The 20270-nt window shown below is 43.5% G+C and overlaps 1 protein-coding gene across 2 annotated transcripts; it reads right to left on the reverse strand.

The window, feature by feature from the left end:
- Positions 1-6644: 6644 nt before the first annotated feature.
- On the reverse strand, positions 6645-20213 carry LOC115118381 (calmodulin-like protein 4). 2 transcript variants are annotated; one of them, XM_065012335.1, is made up of 5 exons: positions 20132-20213; positions 20015-20045; positions 19512-19652; positions 10424-10612; positions 6645-7074 (listed from the first exon to the last, which is right to left on the reverse strand). In XM_065012335.1, the coding sequence occupies exons 1-5, from the start codon at positions 20132-20134 to the stop codon at positions 6977-6979; spliced, it is 462 nt and encodes a 153-aa protein (XP_064868407.1). In that variant the 5' UTR covers positions 20135-20213; the 3' UTR covers positions 6645-6976. The 2 variants fall into 2 exon arrangements, with proteins under 2 accessions (XP_064868407.1, XP_064868406.1); XM_065012334.1 differs by lacking the exon at positions 20132-20213 and having other exon boundaries at positions 20015-20069.
- Between the last annotated feature and the right edge of the window lie 57 nt (positions 20214-20270).

Below are 20270 nucleotides of genomic sequence, written 5' to 3' on the forward strand. Positions count from 1 at the left end.
TGGTTGAACTCACAATTGAAAGACTTTCTGTATATTATCTAATTTGATCTAAATTCCAGTCGGGTTTTAGAGCCAAGTACAATTACTGCAGTAACTAAGGTTGTAGGTGATATCCTAGATGCTCAGGACAAGAAACATCACTGTGTTTCATTTTTTATTGACTTATCAAAGGCCTTTGTTGACCAATCCCTGCCAATAAAATGTTGGTTTAAGGGTTGAAGCATTGGATTGGTTCCAAAACGACCTTTCTGACAGCATACAGTGTGTAGCACACAGAGGGTGATACATCTGAGCTTCAAAGGCTCATTTCCCCAGGGTTCAATTTTAGGTCTGATCCTTTTTTACAATGCATATACATGATACAGCGAAGACTGTATGCTGATGACAGAATGATTTATTCTAGTACATCTTGAAGGCTTTTCAGGATTTACAGTTGGCTTTTGATGCTGTTTGAATTTAAACTTGTGCTTAATGCAAGGAAAGGGTTTTATCTTTGAAAGTAGACACATGGAGTCTTGCACATTTCAACTCTAAAAAGTCAGGAAACTGATAAGGGCACCTATAAGTATCTTGGGAATTGGTTAGAAGAAAAGCTGAATTTTAAACAGCACATTGATAACTTCACCAGAGAACTGAAGTTGAAATTGGGTTTTTCTTTTAGGAACAAAACTTGTTTTTCAATGTTAGTCAGAAAGGATCTTGTTCAAAGCACTTTGTTATCGGTGCTGGATTATAGTGCCTATATGCAGGCCTTAGCAAGTACCTGAACTCTGGACACAGTGTATCATGGTGCTTTTAAGATGTATCACCAATGCCAGATTCTTCTCTCACCCATCACTGTGATTTGTATGGCCTGGTGCAATCGACCTCTCTCTCCATGGTGCAAACACACTGGTGCACTTTTGTGTAAATAGAAAGCATTGATAAGGCAGCCCCTTTTGTGTCTCTGTTCCTTCCTGACCAGGTCAGTCACTCAATAAAGTCTTCGTTCAGTCGCTGCCGTCCTTGTCTGTTCCTAAGTCTAGAACTGATATGGGGAAACAAGATTTTTCCCCCCAGAATTCCCCTTCATTCTGGAACATGCTTCAAAAGATTTTCAAGTTTGGGGAGTTAAGTGTCCTTGCCTGTTTTTAAGACAATGGTTTTGATAGGTACAGTTTAATATTGTTTATGTATTTGTCTTTTTTGAAACATGTTATGTACACGCTGCTATTTCCCTGTTTTGCCGTCTTGCCAGGTCACCCTGGTCACCCAGGTCACCCTGGCAAGAGGTTTCTAACCTCAATGAGTCTTACTTGGTTAAATCAAAATAAAACTATTATGTTTGGTAGAGGTGTGGTGAACCGTTTCCTTAACTCGGTCCTCGGGACAACATTTAGTTTTTCCCCTAGCACAACAGATTCTAATAATCACCTCATCATCAAGTTAGGGTTTCCCCCCCCCCTAGCACAACAGATTCTAATAATCACCTCATCATCAAGTTAGGGTTTTCCCCCCCTAGCACAACAGATTCTAATAATCACCTCATCATCAAGTTAGGGTTTCCCCCTAGCACAACAGATTCTAATAATCACCTCATCATCAAGTTAGGGTTTTTCCCCCCTAGCACAACAGATTCTAATAATCACCTCATCATCAAGTTAGGGTTTTTCCCCCCTAGCACAACAGATTCTAATAATCACCTCATCATCAAGTTAGGGTTTTCCCCCTAATAATCACAACAGGTTTTCCCCCTAATAATCTAATAATCCTCATCATCAAGTTAGGGTTTTCCCCCTAGCACAACAGATTCTAATAATCACCTCATCATCAAGTTAGGGTTTTTCCCCCCTAGCACAACAGATTCTAATAATCACCTCATCATCAAGTTAGGGTTTTTCCCCCTAGCACAACAGATTCTAATAATCACCTCATCATCAAGTTAGGGTTTTTCCCCCTAGCACAACAGATTCTAATAATCACCTCATCATCAAGTTAGGGTTTTCCCCCCCTAGCACAACAGATTCTAATAATCACCTCATCATCAAGTTAGGGTTTTCCCCCCTAGCACAACAGATTCTAATAATCACCTCATCATCAAGTTAGGGTTTTCCCCCCTAGCACAACAGATTCTAATAATCACCTCATCATCAAGTTAGGGTTTTCCCCCCCTAGCACAACAGATTCTAATAATCAACTCATCATCAAGCTATGGTTGTTTGAATCAGCTGTGTAGTGCTAGGACACAAATCACCTGCATCCTTAGAGTCCCCCAGGACAACAGATTCTAATAATGCTGGGTCATGATGAAATGAAGATGTACAGGCAACTGCCAAAATAAAGGAAACACACCAACAAGTGTTTTAATAGGGCGTTGGGCCACCACGTGCACCAATGTTTTTCTAAACATGCTGTGTTCCTTTGAGACCCCTCTTTCAAAGTCACAGAGATGTTTCTCACAACAGATTCTAATAATCAGCTCAAAATAACACACAACTGGGCAATTTAATAATGACCTAAGCATGATGGGATGTTTTAATTGCTCAGGAACCACCCCTGGAAGCACAACACTTTCAATCCCTCATTTTCAAGTGTAATTCCTTCATTTGGTCCAGTTTCAATGGTTTGTCTTTCCCTATTTTCACAACAGATTCTTAATCACCTCATCATTATTAATGGATTAGCAATATTGGATGACTAAATTAAATGGCATTGCATTCTTGGAAAAATAATATATGCTTAATAACAATACATTATCAGAGAATTCCTTTGACATGTAATTTACGCCCAAAATGCAGTTGTGTGCACAAATAATCACCCATCGAATTGCAGGCTGCAGTTGCACACTTGACAAAATGCCCAGTATGTGTGCAAAGAATTCAAATCCTTCCTACATATCTAGTATTTAAAAATATATATATTCCTACTAATGATGTTGAATAATTAGGTTATTATGACATGTAAATATTGACTTAAATTGTTATTGTAAAGAATATTGTGGGAGGAACAAACAACATGCACAACGTTTTAGTTCAATGGTTTGCACAACAGCTTCTAATAATGCACCATGTAAACTACATTTTACAATCCTACACCTAGAAATCAACACACAGTTTCAATGGTTTGGCTGAGGCTTTGACTGCACCATGCAAACTACATTTATACAATCCTCATCTAGAACATCAACAAACAGATTCTAATAATCACCTCATCATCAAGTTAGGGATGACTGCACCATGTATTCTACATTAATCAATCCTACACCTAGAACATCAACAAACAGTTTCAATGGTTTGTCTGAGAGCTTGGATGACTGCACCATGTAAACTACATTTAATAATCACCTCATCATCAACACACAGTTTCAATGGTTTGTCTGAGAGCTTGGATGACTGCACATGTAAACTACATTTAATAATCACCTCATCATCACAGTTTCAATGGTTTGTCTGAGAGCTTGGATGACTGCACCATGTAAACTACATTTATACAATCACCTAGAACATCATCACAGTTTCAATGGTTTGTCTGAGAGCTTGGATGACTGCACCATGTAAACTACATTTATACAATCCTCACCTAGAACATCATCACAGTTTCAATGGTTTGTCTGAGAGCTTGGATGACTGCACCATGTAAACTACATTTAATAATCACCTAGAACATCACACACAGTTTCAATGGTTTGTCTGAGAGCTTGGATGACTGCACAACTAGATTTAATAATCACCTAGAACATCACACACAGTTTCAATGGTTTGTCTGAGAGCTTGGATGACTGCACCATGTAAACTACATTTAATAATCACCTCATCATCACAGTTTCAATGGTTTTCTGAGAGCTTGGATGACTGCACCATGTAAACACATTCTAATAATCCTCACCTAGAACATCAATCATCAACTTTCAATGGTTTGGCTGAGAGCTTTGACTGCACCATGTAAACTACATTTAATAATCACCTAGAACATCAACAAACAGTTTCAATGGTTTGTCTGAGAGCTTGATGACTGCACCATGCACAACAGATTTATACAATAATCACCTAGAACATCACACACAGTTCAATGGTTTTCCCCCTAGCACAACAGATTCTAATAATCACCTCACAGTTTCAATCATCATCAACACACAGTTTCAATGGTTTGTCTGAGCACAACAGCTTCTAATGACTGCACCATGTAAACTACAGTTTTTACAATCCTACACCTAGAACACAACAGATTCTAATGGTTCATCATCAAGCTTGGTTTGCCCCTAAACTACAACAGATTCTAATAAGAACCTCATCATCAGTTTCAATGGTTTGTCTGAGAGCTTAATGACTGCACCATGTAAACAGATTTAATAATCACCTAGAACATCATCAGTTTCAAGTTAGGTTTTCCCCCTGAGCACAACAGATTAAACTAATAATCACCTAGAACATCACACAGTTTCAATGGTTTGTCTGAGAGCTTGGATGACTGCACCATGTAAACTACATTTATACAATCCTACACCTAGAACATCAACAGATTCTAATTTCAATGGTTTGTCTGAGAGCTTTGACTGCACCATGTAAACACATTTAATAATCACCTCATCATCAAGTTTCAATGGTTTTCTGAGAGCTTGGATGACTGCACCATGTAAACTACATTTATACCCTAGCACAACAGATTCTAATAATCACACTCATCATCAAGTTGGTTTGTCTGAGAGCTTGGATGACTGCACCATGTAAACTACATTTATTTTCCCCCTAGCACAACAGATTCTAATAATCACCTCATCATCAAGTTTAATGGTTTCCCCCTAGCAGCTTGGATGACTGCATCACAGATTCTAATAATGACTGCACCATGTAAACACATTTATAATAATCCTACACCTAGAACATCATCACAGTTTCAATGGTTTTCTGAGAGCTTGGATGACTGCACCATGTAAACTACATTTAACAATCCTACACCTAGAACATCATCACACAGTTTCAATGGTTTTCTGAGAGCTTGGATGACTGCACATGTAAACAGATTCTAATAATCACCTAGAACATCACACACAGTTTCAATGGTTTTCCTTGGATGACTGCACCATGTAAACTAGATTCTAATAATCACCTCACCTAGGGAACATCAACAAACAGTTTCAATGGTTTGTCTGAGAGGGCTTGGATGAGCACAACAGATTCTAATAATCACCTCATCATCAAGTTTCAATGGTTTTCTGAGAGCCCCTAGCACAACAGATTTAATAATCACCTCATCATCAAGTTTCAATGGTTTGTCCTTGGATGAGCACAACAGATTTAATAATCAACTCATCATCAAGCTATGGTTGTTTGAATCAGCTGTGTAGTGCTAGGACACAAATCAAAACGTGCATCCCTTGGAGTCCCCCAGGACCGAGTTTGGGAAACGCTGGGTGCTGGGTCATGATGAAATGAAGATGTACAGGCAACTGCCAAAATAAAGGAAAACACACCACACGTGCCCCCAGAACAGCTTCAATGTCTTGGCAGATTCTACCCTAGAACAGGGATGCAGTTTCAATGTTTTTGAGAGAACTCTAATCCACCAGAACATCAACACACAGTTTCAATGGTTTGTCTGATGGCTTGGATGACTGCACCACCACTGGCATCCTACACCAGAACCATTAGTGTTCAATGGTTTCTGTCTGAACATTCTCTGTTTTTCTAAACATGCTGCACCATTCCTTTATACAATCCTCTTTCAAAGTCACAGAGATGTCTTCTAGCTTGGTAGCCAAAATAACACACAACTGGGCAATTTTATACATGACCCTAAGCATGATGGGATGTTTTAATTGCTCAGGAACCACACCTGTGTGGAAGCACCCACTTTCAATATACTTTGTATCCCTCATTTACTCAAGTGTTTCCTTCATTTGGTCAGTTCCATGTATATTCTCCACATATTCTTCCTGCCCTCCTGCACTCATTATTAATGGATTAGCAATATTGGATGACTAAATTAAATGGCATTGCATTCTTGGAAAAATAATATATGCTTACTGACAATACATTAGGCAGAGAATTCCTTTGACATGTAATTTACGCCCAAAATGCATGTTGTGTGCACAAATAATGCCCCTCGAATTGCAGGCTGCAGTTGCACACTTGACAAAATGCCCAGTATGTGTGCAAAGAATTCAAATCCTTCCTACATATCTAGTATTTAAAAATATATATATTCCTACTAATGATGTTGAATAATTAGGTTATTATGACATGTAAATATTGACTTAAATTGTTATTGTAAAGAATATTGTGGGAGGAACAAACAACATGCACAACGTTTTAGTTCAATGGTTTGTCTGAGAGCTTGGATGACTGCACCATGTAAACTACATTTATACAATCCTACACCTAGAACATCAACACACAGTTTCAATGGTTTGTCTGAGAGCTTGGATGACTGCACCATGTAAACTACATTTATACAATCCTACACCTAGAACATCAACACACAGTTTCAATGGTTTGTCTGAGAGCTTGGATGACTGCACCATGTAAACTACATTTATACAATCCTACACCTAGAACATCAACACACAGTTTCAATGGTTTGTCTGAGAGCTTGGATGACTGCACCATGTAAACTACATTTATACAATCCTACACCTAGAACATCAACACACAGTTTCAAACTCAATGGAAAGGGATATTTTAGTTGATTGTGTTTATTTTAATGTCCATTACATATTGCACATTCAGCAGATACTCTTCCTACAGCAAGTCAAATAAAACCCCCCAATTAAACATTTTAAAAAAGACATTGATTTAATTCATCAAATGCACTTGTATAAATGATTAGAAAGTAGCGTACAATAGACACAAACCTAGATGATCAATAAATGAAGTGCATGCAGGTGGTTGGGTAATGCTCAGTGCATGCAGGTGGTTGGGTAATGCTCAGTGCATGCATAACCAGGTCCCTTCCATGACCATGCTTCCCTGTCATAAAGGAGGTCATCTCCTCCTGTCCCTCAGTAATCCACTGGCGGTAGTGTCACCATCCTGGTGAACTCCTCGTAGTGCACGTTGCCATTAGACTTCACGTTGGCTTCTCTGAACAGCTCGTCCACTGCAAAGGTTACAGGGAAACAACTTCATGTTCATTCGCCGATCTGGGACCAACAACAAGTATGTCAGCAGGTAGAAACTTTAAAAAATTAACTCCATTTAAATTATGTGTTTTATCATTTGCAAATTTACACAAGAATCAGTTAATGTATGTGTTGACACATTTGGTGTTTGGTATTTTATTAGGATCCCCATTAGATGTTGCAAAAGCAGCAGCTACTCTACTCTCTACAGAATGACATAATACAGAACATCATTAGACATCATTAGACAAGAACAGCTCAAGGACAGAACTACATACATTTTAAACAGGCACCACGTAGCCTCCATGTCAATACACACAAACTATCTAGGTCAAATAGGGGAGAGGCGTTGTGCCGCGAAGTGTTGCTTTATCTGATTTTTGAAACCAGGTTTGCTTTTTATTTGAGCAATATGAGATGGAAGTTCCATGCAATAAGGGCTCTATATAAAACTGTACATTTTCTTGAATGTGTTCTGGATTTGGGGACTGTGAAAAGACCCCTGGTGGCATGTCTGGTGGGATAAGTGCGTGCATCAGAGCTGTGTGTAAGTTGACTATGAAAAGACCCCTGGTGGCATGTCTGGTGGGATAAGTGCGTGCATCAGAGCTGTGTGTAAGTTGACTGTGCAAAGACCCCTGGTGGCATGTCTGGTGGGATAAGTGCGTGCATCAGAGCTGTGTGTAAGTTGACTATGCAAACAATTAGGGATTTCCAACACATGAATGTTTCTTATAAAAAGAAGTGATGCAGTCAGTCTCTCCTCAACTCTTAGCCAAGAGAGACTGGCATAGTATTTATATCAGCCCTTTGATTACAATTAAGATCAAAACGTGCCGCTCTGTACTGGGCCAGCTGCAGCTGAACTAGGTATTTCCTTGCAGCACTGGATCACACATCTGGACAATAATCAAGATTAGACAAAACTAGAGCCTGCAGAATGAGGATGACTTGACCCACTGGGACAGATAGCAATTAAATTTCTCTTGGAGTCACTTGGGGCATCACAACAGTCTAAAGTGGCCTTGTTTCTGCACTCATTTAACCCTTTACACTCCTGTGAATTGGCCTATGGATAGGGCCACATAATAAAAAAATGTACCCCCTTTTTCGTTATATCCAGTTGGTAGTTACGATCTTGTCTCATCGCTGCAAATCCCCAACGGACTCGGGAGGGGCGAAGGTCGGGAGCCACGCGTCCTCCGTAACATGACCTGCCAAGCCGCCACTGCTTCTTGACACACTGCTTGCTTAACCCGGAAGCCAGCCGCACCAATGTGTCAGAGCCCGGCCCGCCACAAGGAGTCGCTAGAGCACAATGAGAAATCCCCCTCTAGCTAAACCCTCCCCTAACCCGGACGATGCTGGGCCAATTGTGCTCCGCAACATGGGGTTCCCGGTCACATCCGCCTGTGACACAGCCTGGGATGGAACTGGTTAGGGCGACCTTGACATGTTTCTTACAGAAGAAATATGAAAAGAATATGCATTTGCATGGTACAAATTGAAAGGGAACAGTTTAAAGATTATTAGACCAACAGGTGAGGACAACAGTTTACCTGACAAGACTGAATCCAAGCACTTGATTTTATGTGCATTTTACATGATGTACTTTTTTGCCACATTTGTTCATAACAAAATGTGAAATACTCTGGATACATTCAGTAACATGATAATATTCCTGTAAAATGTGTTGCAACACAAGACAGAACAATAAGAGGTTTGAGAGAGAGGTGTAACTGCTCTCCAAAGTGTGCACATTTCCTAAGAAATGTCAATGCACTTTTATGACTCAAAGAAAAGGCTTCAACTGTAAGATGCCTTTTTGAGCTCCTAGCTGTGCCGTTGAGGAATTAGAGCGAGGACACGTGTAGTTATTTTGTTTGGAACACAACCCTGCATCCCTGCAATCACACAATTACGGTTGTTGTTTAAGCAATCCAAGAACGGTCCTTTATGAAAATCGCGATCTGGGTCAGATGGGAATCATTTGAAAGCTTGTTCTGTTGCCAACATGACAAGCTAAGTAATAAAATATGACATGAAAGTGTTAGGATTTCACAATGCAATTTAGGGAAACGTATCGTACATTTGGCGCGCATAGACTGGCTAGCTGACAACGTCACGAAAATGATGCACGTGATTCAATGGGGTAGAAGTCGTGTTGTGATTCTGGATGGCCAGATAGCTACCTACAATGAAAAAAACCTGGCATGAGGGGAATTGTAGTTGGCTAATTTCAGATAGTTTTATTTTGTTCTTGATAACATGTCTTGTTTTGAGGTGTTTGGACAGATGTCATATCTCTGCTAATATGGCAAACATATGCTAGATTGTTAAACAACAACTGTAACAATGTATTTGAGAGACAAGTGCTCATTGTGCAAATTGATTTGTGTTTTCAATAAATCAAATTTCAACAATCTAAGCCAACCCCATGGTTGCGCGGTTGTTGCTAAACAACCAAACCAGTCTATATAAAGGCATCATGAGTGCATTCAGGTGCATGTGCCAAGGCAAATGTTCTTCACTGTAGACAGACAGGCTCATTCTGTTAAAAATAAACCAGGGTATGACGCCATGTCTTCTTGTAACTATACAACAAACATGGTGATCATAAACGCTGTATATGAAATTAGATTTACGACATGAAAATGTGAAGTGCACATTTGGACTCAAGGGTGTTAGGCTTGCTTGTATGACATCAAAGCAGTATTTATTATAATCCTCAACGTTTTATCTTTCAAAATACATAGAGTCCTCTTAATTTACAACATTTCCCTCACGCAGACAAAACATATTTAAAAAGTTGCCCAATTAGCTGGAGGGATGGGGGCAACTTCTTGTCTCTGCAGTGCTCAAGTTCAGATCGGCTTTCAGTCAAAACCCAGACAAAGCTGTGAAGCACAGAGCCTGAGCTCTGATGTCATGTATAGCACGTTACTGTACAGACACTGAGTTCCAATTTAGGTGTTTATCAGTGTACAAATCTGCCATTTTCAACCCAAGCGTAAAGGGTTAAAAGAGCTGAACTGATAAACTAATACCAGGTAAAGTTATACCAGTTATATTTGACTTTTTTGTTTTTGTTTACCTCTACCATCTGTTCAGATCAGTGCAGATGATGTATAAGAGATTGTAAGAAGGAGCCAATTCAGACTGTTGAGCTGCACTTTCAGGGCCAGTTTCCCAGACCCAGATTAAGCCTACCTACTGCTCCTGCATTAAACGGCATTTTCAATAGAGGCTCCATTAGGCATTATATCTAGTCCTGTCTTAATCCACGACAGCTAAAACCCCTAGTGATAGAAACACATTGTAGGCTACCTTCTTTAGCAGTCAGCTTCTCTCCTAGCTTGGTGAGCTTGGCCCGGAGCTCCGAGGCCAGGATGTAGCCCTTCTTCTGCTTGTCCGTCATCCTCATGGCCTCCAGGATCTCCGCCTTGGGGTCCTCCTGCTGGATCTGCCGGTGCATCATGGTCAGGAAGTTGGAGAAGTCTAGCTCGCCCTTCTTTTCTGGAGAAGGACGGATATTAGTAGAACTAATCACCTGCAAAGGGCACCATTGATCCAAAATAGGCCTAAATGCTGCTGTTAAAGTGACTGGTTATCTGCTACATGGCCGACTTGTATATTTCCATACAACTGTACTGAGCATGGTTGGTTATTCCTTACTTCAATAAAATAACTTGTTAGGGTAGTGGAGTGTGTCAATATGGCTGCATTTACACAGACAGCCCAATTCTGATATTTTTCCCACTAATGGATCTTTTGACCAATCACATCAGATCTTTTCACATCTTTTTCAGCGCTGATCTGATTGGTAAAAAAAAAAGTGAAAGAAATATCAGAATTGGGCTGTCTGTTTAATGTGTAAAATAATGAACTGCAAATGGGCATGAAGTTCAGAGTAACAGAGTAGGCAAACTTTTTGACTCTCAGAAAAACATTCTGTTCAATATTGTAAATCGGGAAGTTGGGGATGGATGGGGAAAAAACCCTGTTGAGTCAAACGTGTTCTAACCAAAGCCTTTTTCACATTACCAAATCAGTTAATTGGTTTTCTCAGTACTTCCCCCAGGTTAAAAAGTTCAGTGCAGCAATTATGAAGAGCTGAGAGAAGATACATCTTTTTTTAATGTAATAAATGTAATTGGAACAAGCTTGGGACAGATTTCAGCTAACGTGTAGGTTACACTCAATGTGACAACTTCTCCCTCTACCCATCCCCCAAGTAGCAGCTTGCCTGCCTACTAAATAATTTACAGCCAAAACCTCACTACGATTCATAAACAGTACGGCTAGATCAACAGGTGTCTAGAGCCGCCTCAATATTCTAATGTCTTCCGCTTCCCTACTTGTTCCCTTCATCTGCCCTGACCTTTAAACAGGTCGTGGTGAAGGAGAGGAAGTCCCTTTAGAACCCTCAAACTCAACCAGTTCCACTGTGGTTTTTAAAATCATTCCCATTTAATCAGGGACTGATTTAGACCTGGAACACCAGGTGGGCGCAATTAATTATCAGGTAGATCAGGAAACCCATCATGCTCCGGACCTCGTAGGGTAAGAGTTGAATACCCCTGCTATAGACTACTGAGATGCCCCCAGGGTAAGTCACTCTAGACCAGGGCTCTCCCAACCTTGTTCCTGGAGAGCTACTCTTCACTCCAACCCCAGTTGTAACTAACCTGATTCAGCTTATTAACTAGCTACTTATTAGAAGCAGGTGCGCTAGATTAGGTTTGGTGTGAAAACTTACAGGACCGTAGCTCTCCAGGTACAGGGTTGGAGAGACTTGCTGTAGACTATCGACATTCCCCCCAGGGTAGGTCACTCTCGACCAGGGTTACTCAACTCTTACCCTACCAAGTCCGGAGCCTGCTGGTTTTCTACTTTACCTGATCATGAATTGCATACACCTGCTGTCCCAGGTCTAATTCAGTCCCTGATTAGAGGGGAACAATGAAAAAATGCAGTGGAGCAGGCTTTGAGGTCCAGAGTTGAGTTTGAGGGCTATAGACCAGTGGTTCCTAAACTTGTTATAGTCCTGTACCCCTTCAAACATTCAACATCCAGCTGCGTACCCCCTCTAGTACCAGGGTCAGTGCATTCTCAAATGTTGTATGTTGCCATCATTGTAAGCCTGCCACACACACACTATAAGATACATGTATTAAACCTCAGAATGGGTGAGTTGTCACAACCCGGTTAATGCGAAGTGACAAAGAGCTCTTATAGAACCAGGGCACATATAATAATAAATCATTTTGCTCTTTATTTAACCATCTTACATAAAACCTTATTGGTTCATCGAAAATTGTGAATTACTCACAACAGGTTAATGAGAAGGGTGTGCTTGAAAGGATGCACCTAACTCTGCAATGTTGGGTTGTATTAGAGAGTCCCTATAATCCTAGATTCAGATGATTAAAACGAGAAAAAACATCACCCAGATAGGCCAGCCGTGTGAGAAACTCATGCAAGCGGTCAGACAAGGGAATAAACTTTAATCTCATCTCTCAATTTTAAAAAACGTGTCAATACTTTGCCCCTTGATAACCAGCGCACTTCTGTATGTTGTAAAAGCGTTACATGGTCGCTGCCCATATCATTGCATAGTGCAGAAAATACACGAGAGTTCAAGGGCCCTTGATTTAACAAAGTTAACCATTTTCACTGTAGTGTCCAAAAAGTATTTCAAGCTGTCAGGCATTCCCTTGGCAGCAAGAGCCTCTCGGTGGATGCTGCAGTGTACTCCTACTTACACGCGCGTTACCACTCCACTATGTCTCCCTGTCAGTACAGATATCAACACATCTTGACCACCAAAGTACATTTTATGTCACAAGGCTGTCCAATACTTAAAAAACATCCTCTCCTGTTATCCTGGTTTCCAGTGGTTTGCAGAAGAAGATGTCTTCCTTAATTGACCCCCCATAAACATAACGGACATATGCCAGGCCCGCCACTGGCTTGTATGTGAAGCAGTAATTGTTTCAAAACATCTCCTGCCATGTCACTGATGCATCGTGAAACGGTGTTGTTTGATGAAGACATTGTCTGTATAGTTTTTTGGGCCTATTGTCCCAGCCATATCCGCGGCAGAAGGAAGAATTAAGTCCTCCACAATAGTATGGGGCTTGCCTGTCCAAGCCACTCGGTAGCTCACCATATAAGACACTTCTAGCTCCTTCTTATTAATGGTATCTGTTGCTTTTATACATGTCTTACTAATTGAAAGTCCTCTTAATTCTTGCTCAAAACTCCTGTTGCTTATTTCAATTGGCATGTTTTGTTTCTGAATGTCTGCGCAAGTGTGAAGTTTTCATCGAGTTGTGAGATAGTACTTTTGCACGTATAACACACTGTGACTGAGGAAAGGCACTACTCCCAATATAAGTGAACCCCAAATCAATGTAGTTCTCATCATATTTGCGCCTCTTCGATGGTCCAACGTCCCTGTCTGTTGTTCGGTGCTTTCCCGGCTAAGGGGGTAGTAGCTCTTCGGCTGCATCAGATTTACAATTGTCAGTGTTCATGCTAGCTGGTCTAACAACAAATGTAGAATTACTGATGCTAGCATTGGATGTGCTCGTGGAAGCAGAACAACTTGTGTCGTCGACAGGTGCAGGTGTAGTACTGCTGGTAGTAGCAGTACAACCAGTAGAGCTGGTATGTGTCTATGGACGCAGGCCGTACTTTCTTTTGTCCATTAATCAATTTTCGAGCAAACAGAATGAGCAGCAGCTACATATGGACCGTTAGTGGAATTCCTGCAAGAGAGTAATGGTTAATGTGTTTGGATGTTAATTATTTGACAAGGCTACCTCTCCCAAATGTATAGCCCCGTTGGGAAATCTAAATGGACGGTTTGAAAATGTGCTAATTAATTTTTATGTGAATCATATTTTTATTTGGCGTACCCTTGACGTCATTGCACGTACCCCTGGGGGGTTTGAAAATACCTGCTCTAGACTACTGAGATGTCCCCAGGGTAAGTCACTCTACACTACTGAGATGTCCCCAGGGTCAGTCACTCTACACTACTGAGATGTCCCCAGGGTCAGTCACTCTACACTACTGAGATGTCCCCAGGGTCAGTCACTCTACACTACTGAGATGTCCCCAGGGTCAGTCACTCTACACTACTGAGATGTCCCCAGGGTCAGTCACTCTACACTACTGAGATGTCCCCAGGGTCAGTCACTCTACACTACTGAGATGTCCCCAGGGTCAGTCACTCTACACTACTGAGATGTCCCCAGGGTCAGTCACTCTACACTACTGAGATGTCCCCAGGGTCAGTCACTCTACACTACTGAGATGTCCCCAGGGTCAGTCACTCTACACTACTGAGATGTCCCCAGGGTCAGTCACTCTACACTACTGAGATGTCCCCAGGGTCAGTCACTCTACACTACTGAGATGTCCCCAGGGTCAGTCACTCTACACTACTGAGATGTCCCCAGGGTCAGTCACTCTAGACTACTGAGATGTCCCCAGGGTCAGTCACTCTACACTACTGAGATGTCCCCAGGGTAAGTCACTCTAGACTACTGAGATGTCCCCAGGGTCAGTCACTCTAGACTACTGAGATGTCCCCAGGGTCAGAGATGTCAATCTAGACTACTGAGGTCCTAGACCAGTCCCCAGGGTAAGTCACTCTACACTACTGAGATGTCCCCAGGGTAAATCACTCTAGACTACTGAGATGTCCCCAGGGTCAATCACTCTAGACTACTGAGATGTCCCCAGGGTAAGTCACTCTAGACTACTGAGATGTCCCCAGGGTCAGTCACTCTAGACTACTGAGATGCCCCCAGGGTAAGTCAATCTAGACTACTGAGATGTCCCCAGGGTCAGTCAATCTAGACTACTGAGATGCCCCCAGGGTAAGTCAATCTAGACTACTGAGATGTCCCCAGGGTAAGTCAATCTAGACTACTGAGATGTCCCCAGGGTTAGTCAATCTAGACTACTGAGATGTCCCCAGGGTCAGTCAATCTAGACTACTGAGATGTCCCCAGGGTCAGTCACTCTAGACTACTGAGATGTCCCCAGGGTAAGTCACTCTAGACTACTGAGATGCCCCCAGGGTAAATCACTCTAGACTACTGAGATGTCCCCAGGGTCAGTCAATCTAGACTACTGAGATGTCCCCAGGGTAAGTCACTCTAGACTACTGAGATGTCCCCAGGGTAAGTCACTCTAGACTACTGAGATGTCCCCAGGGTAAGTCACTCTAGACTACTGAGATGTCCCCAGGGTAAATCACTCCACACTACTGAGATGTCCCCGAGGGTAAAGTCAGTCTAGTGAGTTACTTCCGGGTTGGAGCGAGCGGTCGCATCCGGTCTGCTTCGGTCTGCAGGTTGTATAACTTTTCATTACATTTAATTATATTTCATTATAGTACAACGGTTTGATTTGTCTAATCTTAGCAATTTCTTCTTAGCTAGCTACATAGCCGTCTTTGTATCAAAGATAATTGCGTAATTATCGTATTTCGTCGTCCTCCTATCTGCCCAGCAGCTAGCCAGCTAGCAAACGTTCACAGTCTACCGTAGCACTGTAGGGTGCTCTCCCACACTCAACTGAACGACTTGATTAGTGTAGTGTTAGCTAGCTACATAGTTGTCTTTGCTGTCTTCGTATCCAAGATAATTGTGTAGTTTAGAGTGTGTAGTCTTTGAGCGATTATCTTAATTTACCGAGGTTAGCTAGCCAGCTATTTGTCGTCCTTAACGTAGGAGTCACTCCTAGCTAGCCAACAGCTAGCCAACGTCTACTGAATAGAACTTTCGCATTCCGGTCGCATTCCGCTTCGCTCCACAGGTAGTATCACATTTTCATTTCATTTCATTACAGTCCCAACGGTGTGATTTGTTTGATCTTAGCTAGCTACATAGCTAGCTACATAGCCGTCTTTGTTTCAAAGATAATTGTGTAGTCTAGAGCGATTTTCTAGGTTAGCTAGCCAGCTATTGTCGTTCTTTTAACGCAACGTAACGTAATCAACACTGCTAGCTAGCCAGCTAGCCCCCGAATAGCAGCATTGTAGAAACTTTACACTCAACGGAACGACTTGATTAGTGTAGTGTCAACAACGCAGCCACTGCCAGCTAGCCTACAAAGTCAACAACGCAGCCACTGCCAGCTAGCCTACCTCAGCAGTACTGTATCATTTTAATCATTTTAGTCAATTAGATTCTTGCTACGTAAGCTTAACTTTCTGAACATTCGAGACGTGTAGTCCACTTGTCATTCCAATCTCCTTTGCATTAGCGTAGCCTCTTCTCTAGCCTGTCAACTATGTGTCTGTCTATCCCTGTTCTCTCCTCTCTGCACAGACCATACAAACGCTCCACACCGCGTGGCCGCGGCCACCCTAATCTGGTGGTCCCAGCGCGCACGACCCACGTGGAGTTCCAGGTCTCCGGTAGCCTCTGGAACTGCCGATCTGCGGCCAACAAGGCAGAGTTCATCTCAGCCTATGCCTCCCTCCAGTCCCTCGACTTCTTGGCACTGACGGAAACATGGATCACCACAGACAACACCGCTACTCCTACTGCTCTCTCTTCGTCCGCCCACGTGTTCTGCACACCCGAGAGCTTCTGGTCAGCGGGGTGGTGGCACCGGGATCCTCATCTCTCCCAAGTGGTCATTCTCTCTTTCTCCCCTTACCCATCTGTCTATCGCCTCCTTTGAATTCCATGCTGTCACAGTTACCAGCCCTTTCAAGCTTAACATCCTTATCATTTATCGCCCTCCAGGTTCCTCGGAGAGTTCATCAATGAGCTTGATGCCTTGATAAGCTCCTTTCCTGAGGACGGCTCACCTCTCACAGTTCTGGGCGACTTTAACCTCCCCACGTCTACCTTTGACTCATTCCTCTCTGCCTCCTTCTTTCCACTCCTCTCCTCTTTTGACCTCACCCTCTCACCTTCCCCCTACTCACAAGGCAGGCAATACGCTCGACCTCATCTTTACTAGATGCTGTTCTTCCACTAACCTCATTGCAACTCCCCTCCAAGTCTCCGACCACTACCTTGTATCCTTTTCCCTCTCGCTCTCATCCAACACTTCCCACACTGCCCCTACTCGGATGGTATCGCGCCGTCCCAACCTTTGCTCTCTCCCCCACTACTCTCTCCTCTTCCATCCTATCATCTCTTCCCTCTGCTCAAACCTTCTCCAACCTATCTCCTGATTCTGCCTCCTCAACCCTCCTCTCCTCCCTTTCTGCATTTGACTCTCTATGTCCCCTATCCTCCAGGCCGGCTCGGTCCTCCCCTCCCGCTCCGTGGCTCGACGACTCATTGCGAGCTCACAGAACAGGGCTCCGGGCAGCCGAGCGGAAATGGAGGAAAACTCGCCTCCCTGCGGACCTGGCATCCTTTCACTCCTTCCTCTCTACATTTTCCTCCTTGTCTCTGCTGCTAAAGCCACTTTCTACCACTCTAAATTCCAAGCATCTGCCTCTAACCCTAGGAAGCTCTTTGCCACCTTTCTGCTCCCTCCTGAATCCTCCCCCCCTCCTCCCTCTCTGCAGATGACTTCGTCAACCATTTTGAAAAGAAGGTCGACGACATCCGATCCTCGTTTACTAAGTCAAACGACACCGCTGGTTCTGCTCACACTGCCCTACCCTGTGCTCTGACCTCTTTCTCCCCTCTCTCTCCAGATGCCATCTCGCGTCTTGTGACGGCCGGCCGCCCAACAACCTGCCCGCTTGACCCTATCCCCTCCTCTCTTCTCCAGACCATTTCCGGTGACCTTCTCCCTTACCTCACCTCGCTCATCAACTCATCCCTGACCGCTGGCTACGTCCCTCCCGTCTTCAAGAGAGCGAGAGTTGCACCCCTTCTGAAAAAACCTACACTCGATCCCTCCGATGTCAACAACTACAGACCAGTATCCCTTCTTTCTTTTCTCTCCAAAACTCTTGAACGTGCCGTCCTTGGCCAGCTCTCCCGCTATCTCTCTCAGAATGACCTTCTTGATCCAAATCAGTCAGGTTTCAAGACTAGTCATTCAACTGAGACTGCTCTTCTCTGTATCACGGAGGCACTCCGCACTGCTAAAGCTAACTCTCTCTCCTCTGCTCTCATCCTTCTAGACCTATCGGCTGCCTTCGATACTGTGAACCATCAGATCCTCCTCTCCACCCTCTCCGAGTTGGGCATCTCCGGCGCGGCCCATGCTTGGATTGCGTCCTACCTGACAGGTCGCTCCTACCAGGTGGCGTGGCGAGAATCTGTCTCCTCACCACGCGCTCTCACCACTGGTGTCCCCCAGGGCTCTGTTCTAGGCCCTCTCCTATTCTCGCTATACACCAAGTCACTTGGCTCTGTCATAACCTCACATGGTCTCTCCTATCATTGCTATGCAGACGACACACAATTAATCTTCTCCTTTCCCCCCTCTGATGACCAGGTGGCGAATCGCATCTCTGCATGTCTGGCAGACATATCAGTGTGGATGACGGATCACCACCTCAAGCTGAACCTCGGCAAGACGGAGCTGCTCTTCCTCCCGGGAAGGACTGCCCGTTCCATGATCTCGCCATCACGGTTGACAACTCCATCGTGTCCTCCTCCCAGAGCGCTAAGAACCTTGGCGTGATCCTGGACAACACCCTGTCGTTCTCAACTAACATCAAGGCGGTGGCCTGTTCCTGTAGGTTCATGCTCTACAACATCCGCAGAGTACGACCCTGCCTCACACAGGAAGCGGCGCAGGTCCTAATCCAGGCACTTGTCATCTCCCGTCTGGATTACTGCAACTCGCTGTTGGCTGGGCTCCCTGCCTGTGCCATTAAACCCCTACAACTCATCCAGAACGCCGCAGCCCATCTGGTGTTCAACCTTCCCAAGTTCTCTCACGTCACCCCGCTCCTCCACTCTCTCCACTGGCTTCCAGTTGAAGCTCGCATCCGCTACAAGACCATGGTGCTTGCCTACTGAGCTGTGAGGGGAACGGCACCTCAGTACCTCCAGGCTCTGATCAGGCCCTACACCCAAACAAGGGCACTGCGTTCATCCACCTCTGGCCTGCTCGCCTCCCTACCACTGAGGAAGTACAGTTCCCGCTCAGCCCAGTCAAAACTGTTCGCTGCTCTGGCCCCCCAATGGTGGAACAAACTCCCCCACGACGCCAGGACAGCGGAGTCAATCACCACCTTCCGGAGACACCTGAAACCCCACCTCTTTAAGGAATACCTAGGATAGGATAAAGTAATCCTTCTCACCCCCCCCTTAAAAGACTTAGATGCACTATTGTAAAGTGGCTGTTCCACTGGATGTCATAAGGTGAAAGCACCAATTTGTAAGTCGCTCTGGATAAGAGCGTCTGCTAAATGACTTAAATGTACTGAGATGCCCCCAGGGTAAGTGAGGGGCCCTTGATGGCGTACCTATCTTGTGGACCTGCAGGTGTCGGTCGATCTCACCGAAGGTGGGACTCGTCCCCAGACAGCGCATAACTGTGATCAGGTCCTTGGCTTCAATCTTCCCCTTGCGCTTCTTGTCGTACAAGGAGAAACATTCCTTGAACTCTACAGGGAGAGGAAAAACAGGCATATAATGCACTAATGTGCTGGGTGAAAAGAAACTAAAAAACAAATCATGATAATCCATTCTAAAAACAGTGCATATTACAATGTTTCTCCTCTCCAAGGAGGCAATTAAAATGTTATTGTCTCACAAGTATAGAGAAATAAGTAAATCATACTTTTAACCTCAATTGGGATTATTTTCTAAAATGCCCGTTTTAAAAAGACATTGCTCTCAAAGTTTGTCACAACATTTTACTCTACTGTTCAATATCAATTTATTGAAAAATAATGACATTATTTATGTCCCATGTGACCTCCCACACACCAAAAGAAAAGCTAGCAAACAATATAGCACACCTTACCGTTGATCTGAGTTCCTGACAGGAATTTAGCCTGAGGAAAAACACAATACACCATGAATTGGCCTAAACATGTACAGAAATGAGTAAACACAAAACAATTAAATGGTTTTTTCTTACCATGTCTGTAGTCAGATATCTCTCTTCCTGGAATGCAAATGGCTTACCTTACCTGTCTCCACACCCATCTGCCTGCCGGTTCAAAGTCCACCACGGAGTACATGTTATTTAATACCGGTTGCTGTGGAAACTGAGATAG

Source organism: Oncorhynchus nerka, linkage group LG27 (assembly GCF_034236695.1).
Source record: "Oncorhynchus nerka isolate Pitt River linkage group LG27, Oner_Uvic_2.0, whole genome shotgun sequence".
Taxonomy (NCBI): Eukaryota; Metazoa; Chordata; class Actinopteri; order Salmoniformes; family Salmonidae; genus Oncorhynchus; species Oncorhynchus nerka.

Excerpts from the sequence above, each read along its gene's own strand:
- LOC115118381 (XM_065012334.1), bottom strand. The coding sequence starts at position 20,069 with ATGGTGTATTGTGTTTTTCCTCAGGCTAAATTCCTGTCAGGAACTCAG. Across the intron at positions 10,613-19,511 it reads CCTGCAGGTCCACAAGATAG|AAAAGAAGGGCGAGCTAGAC; the intron begins GTACGCCATCAA and ends GTCCTTCTCCAG. Across the intron at positions 7,075-10,423 it reads GAAGCTGACTGCTAAAGAAG|TGGACGAGCTGTTCAGAGAA; the intron begins GTAGCCTACAAT and ends TAACCTTTGCAG.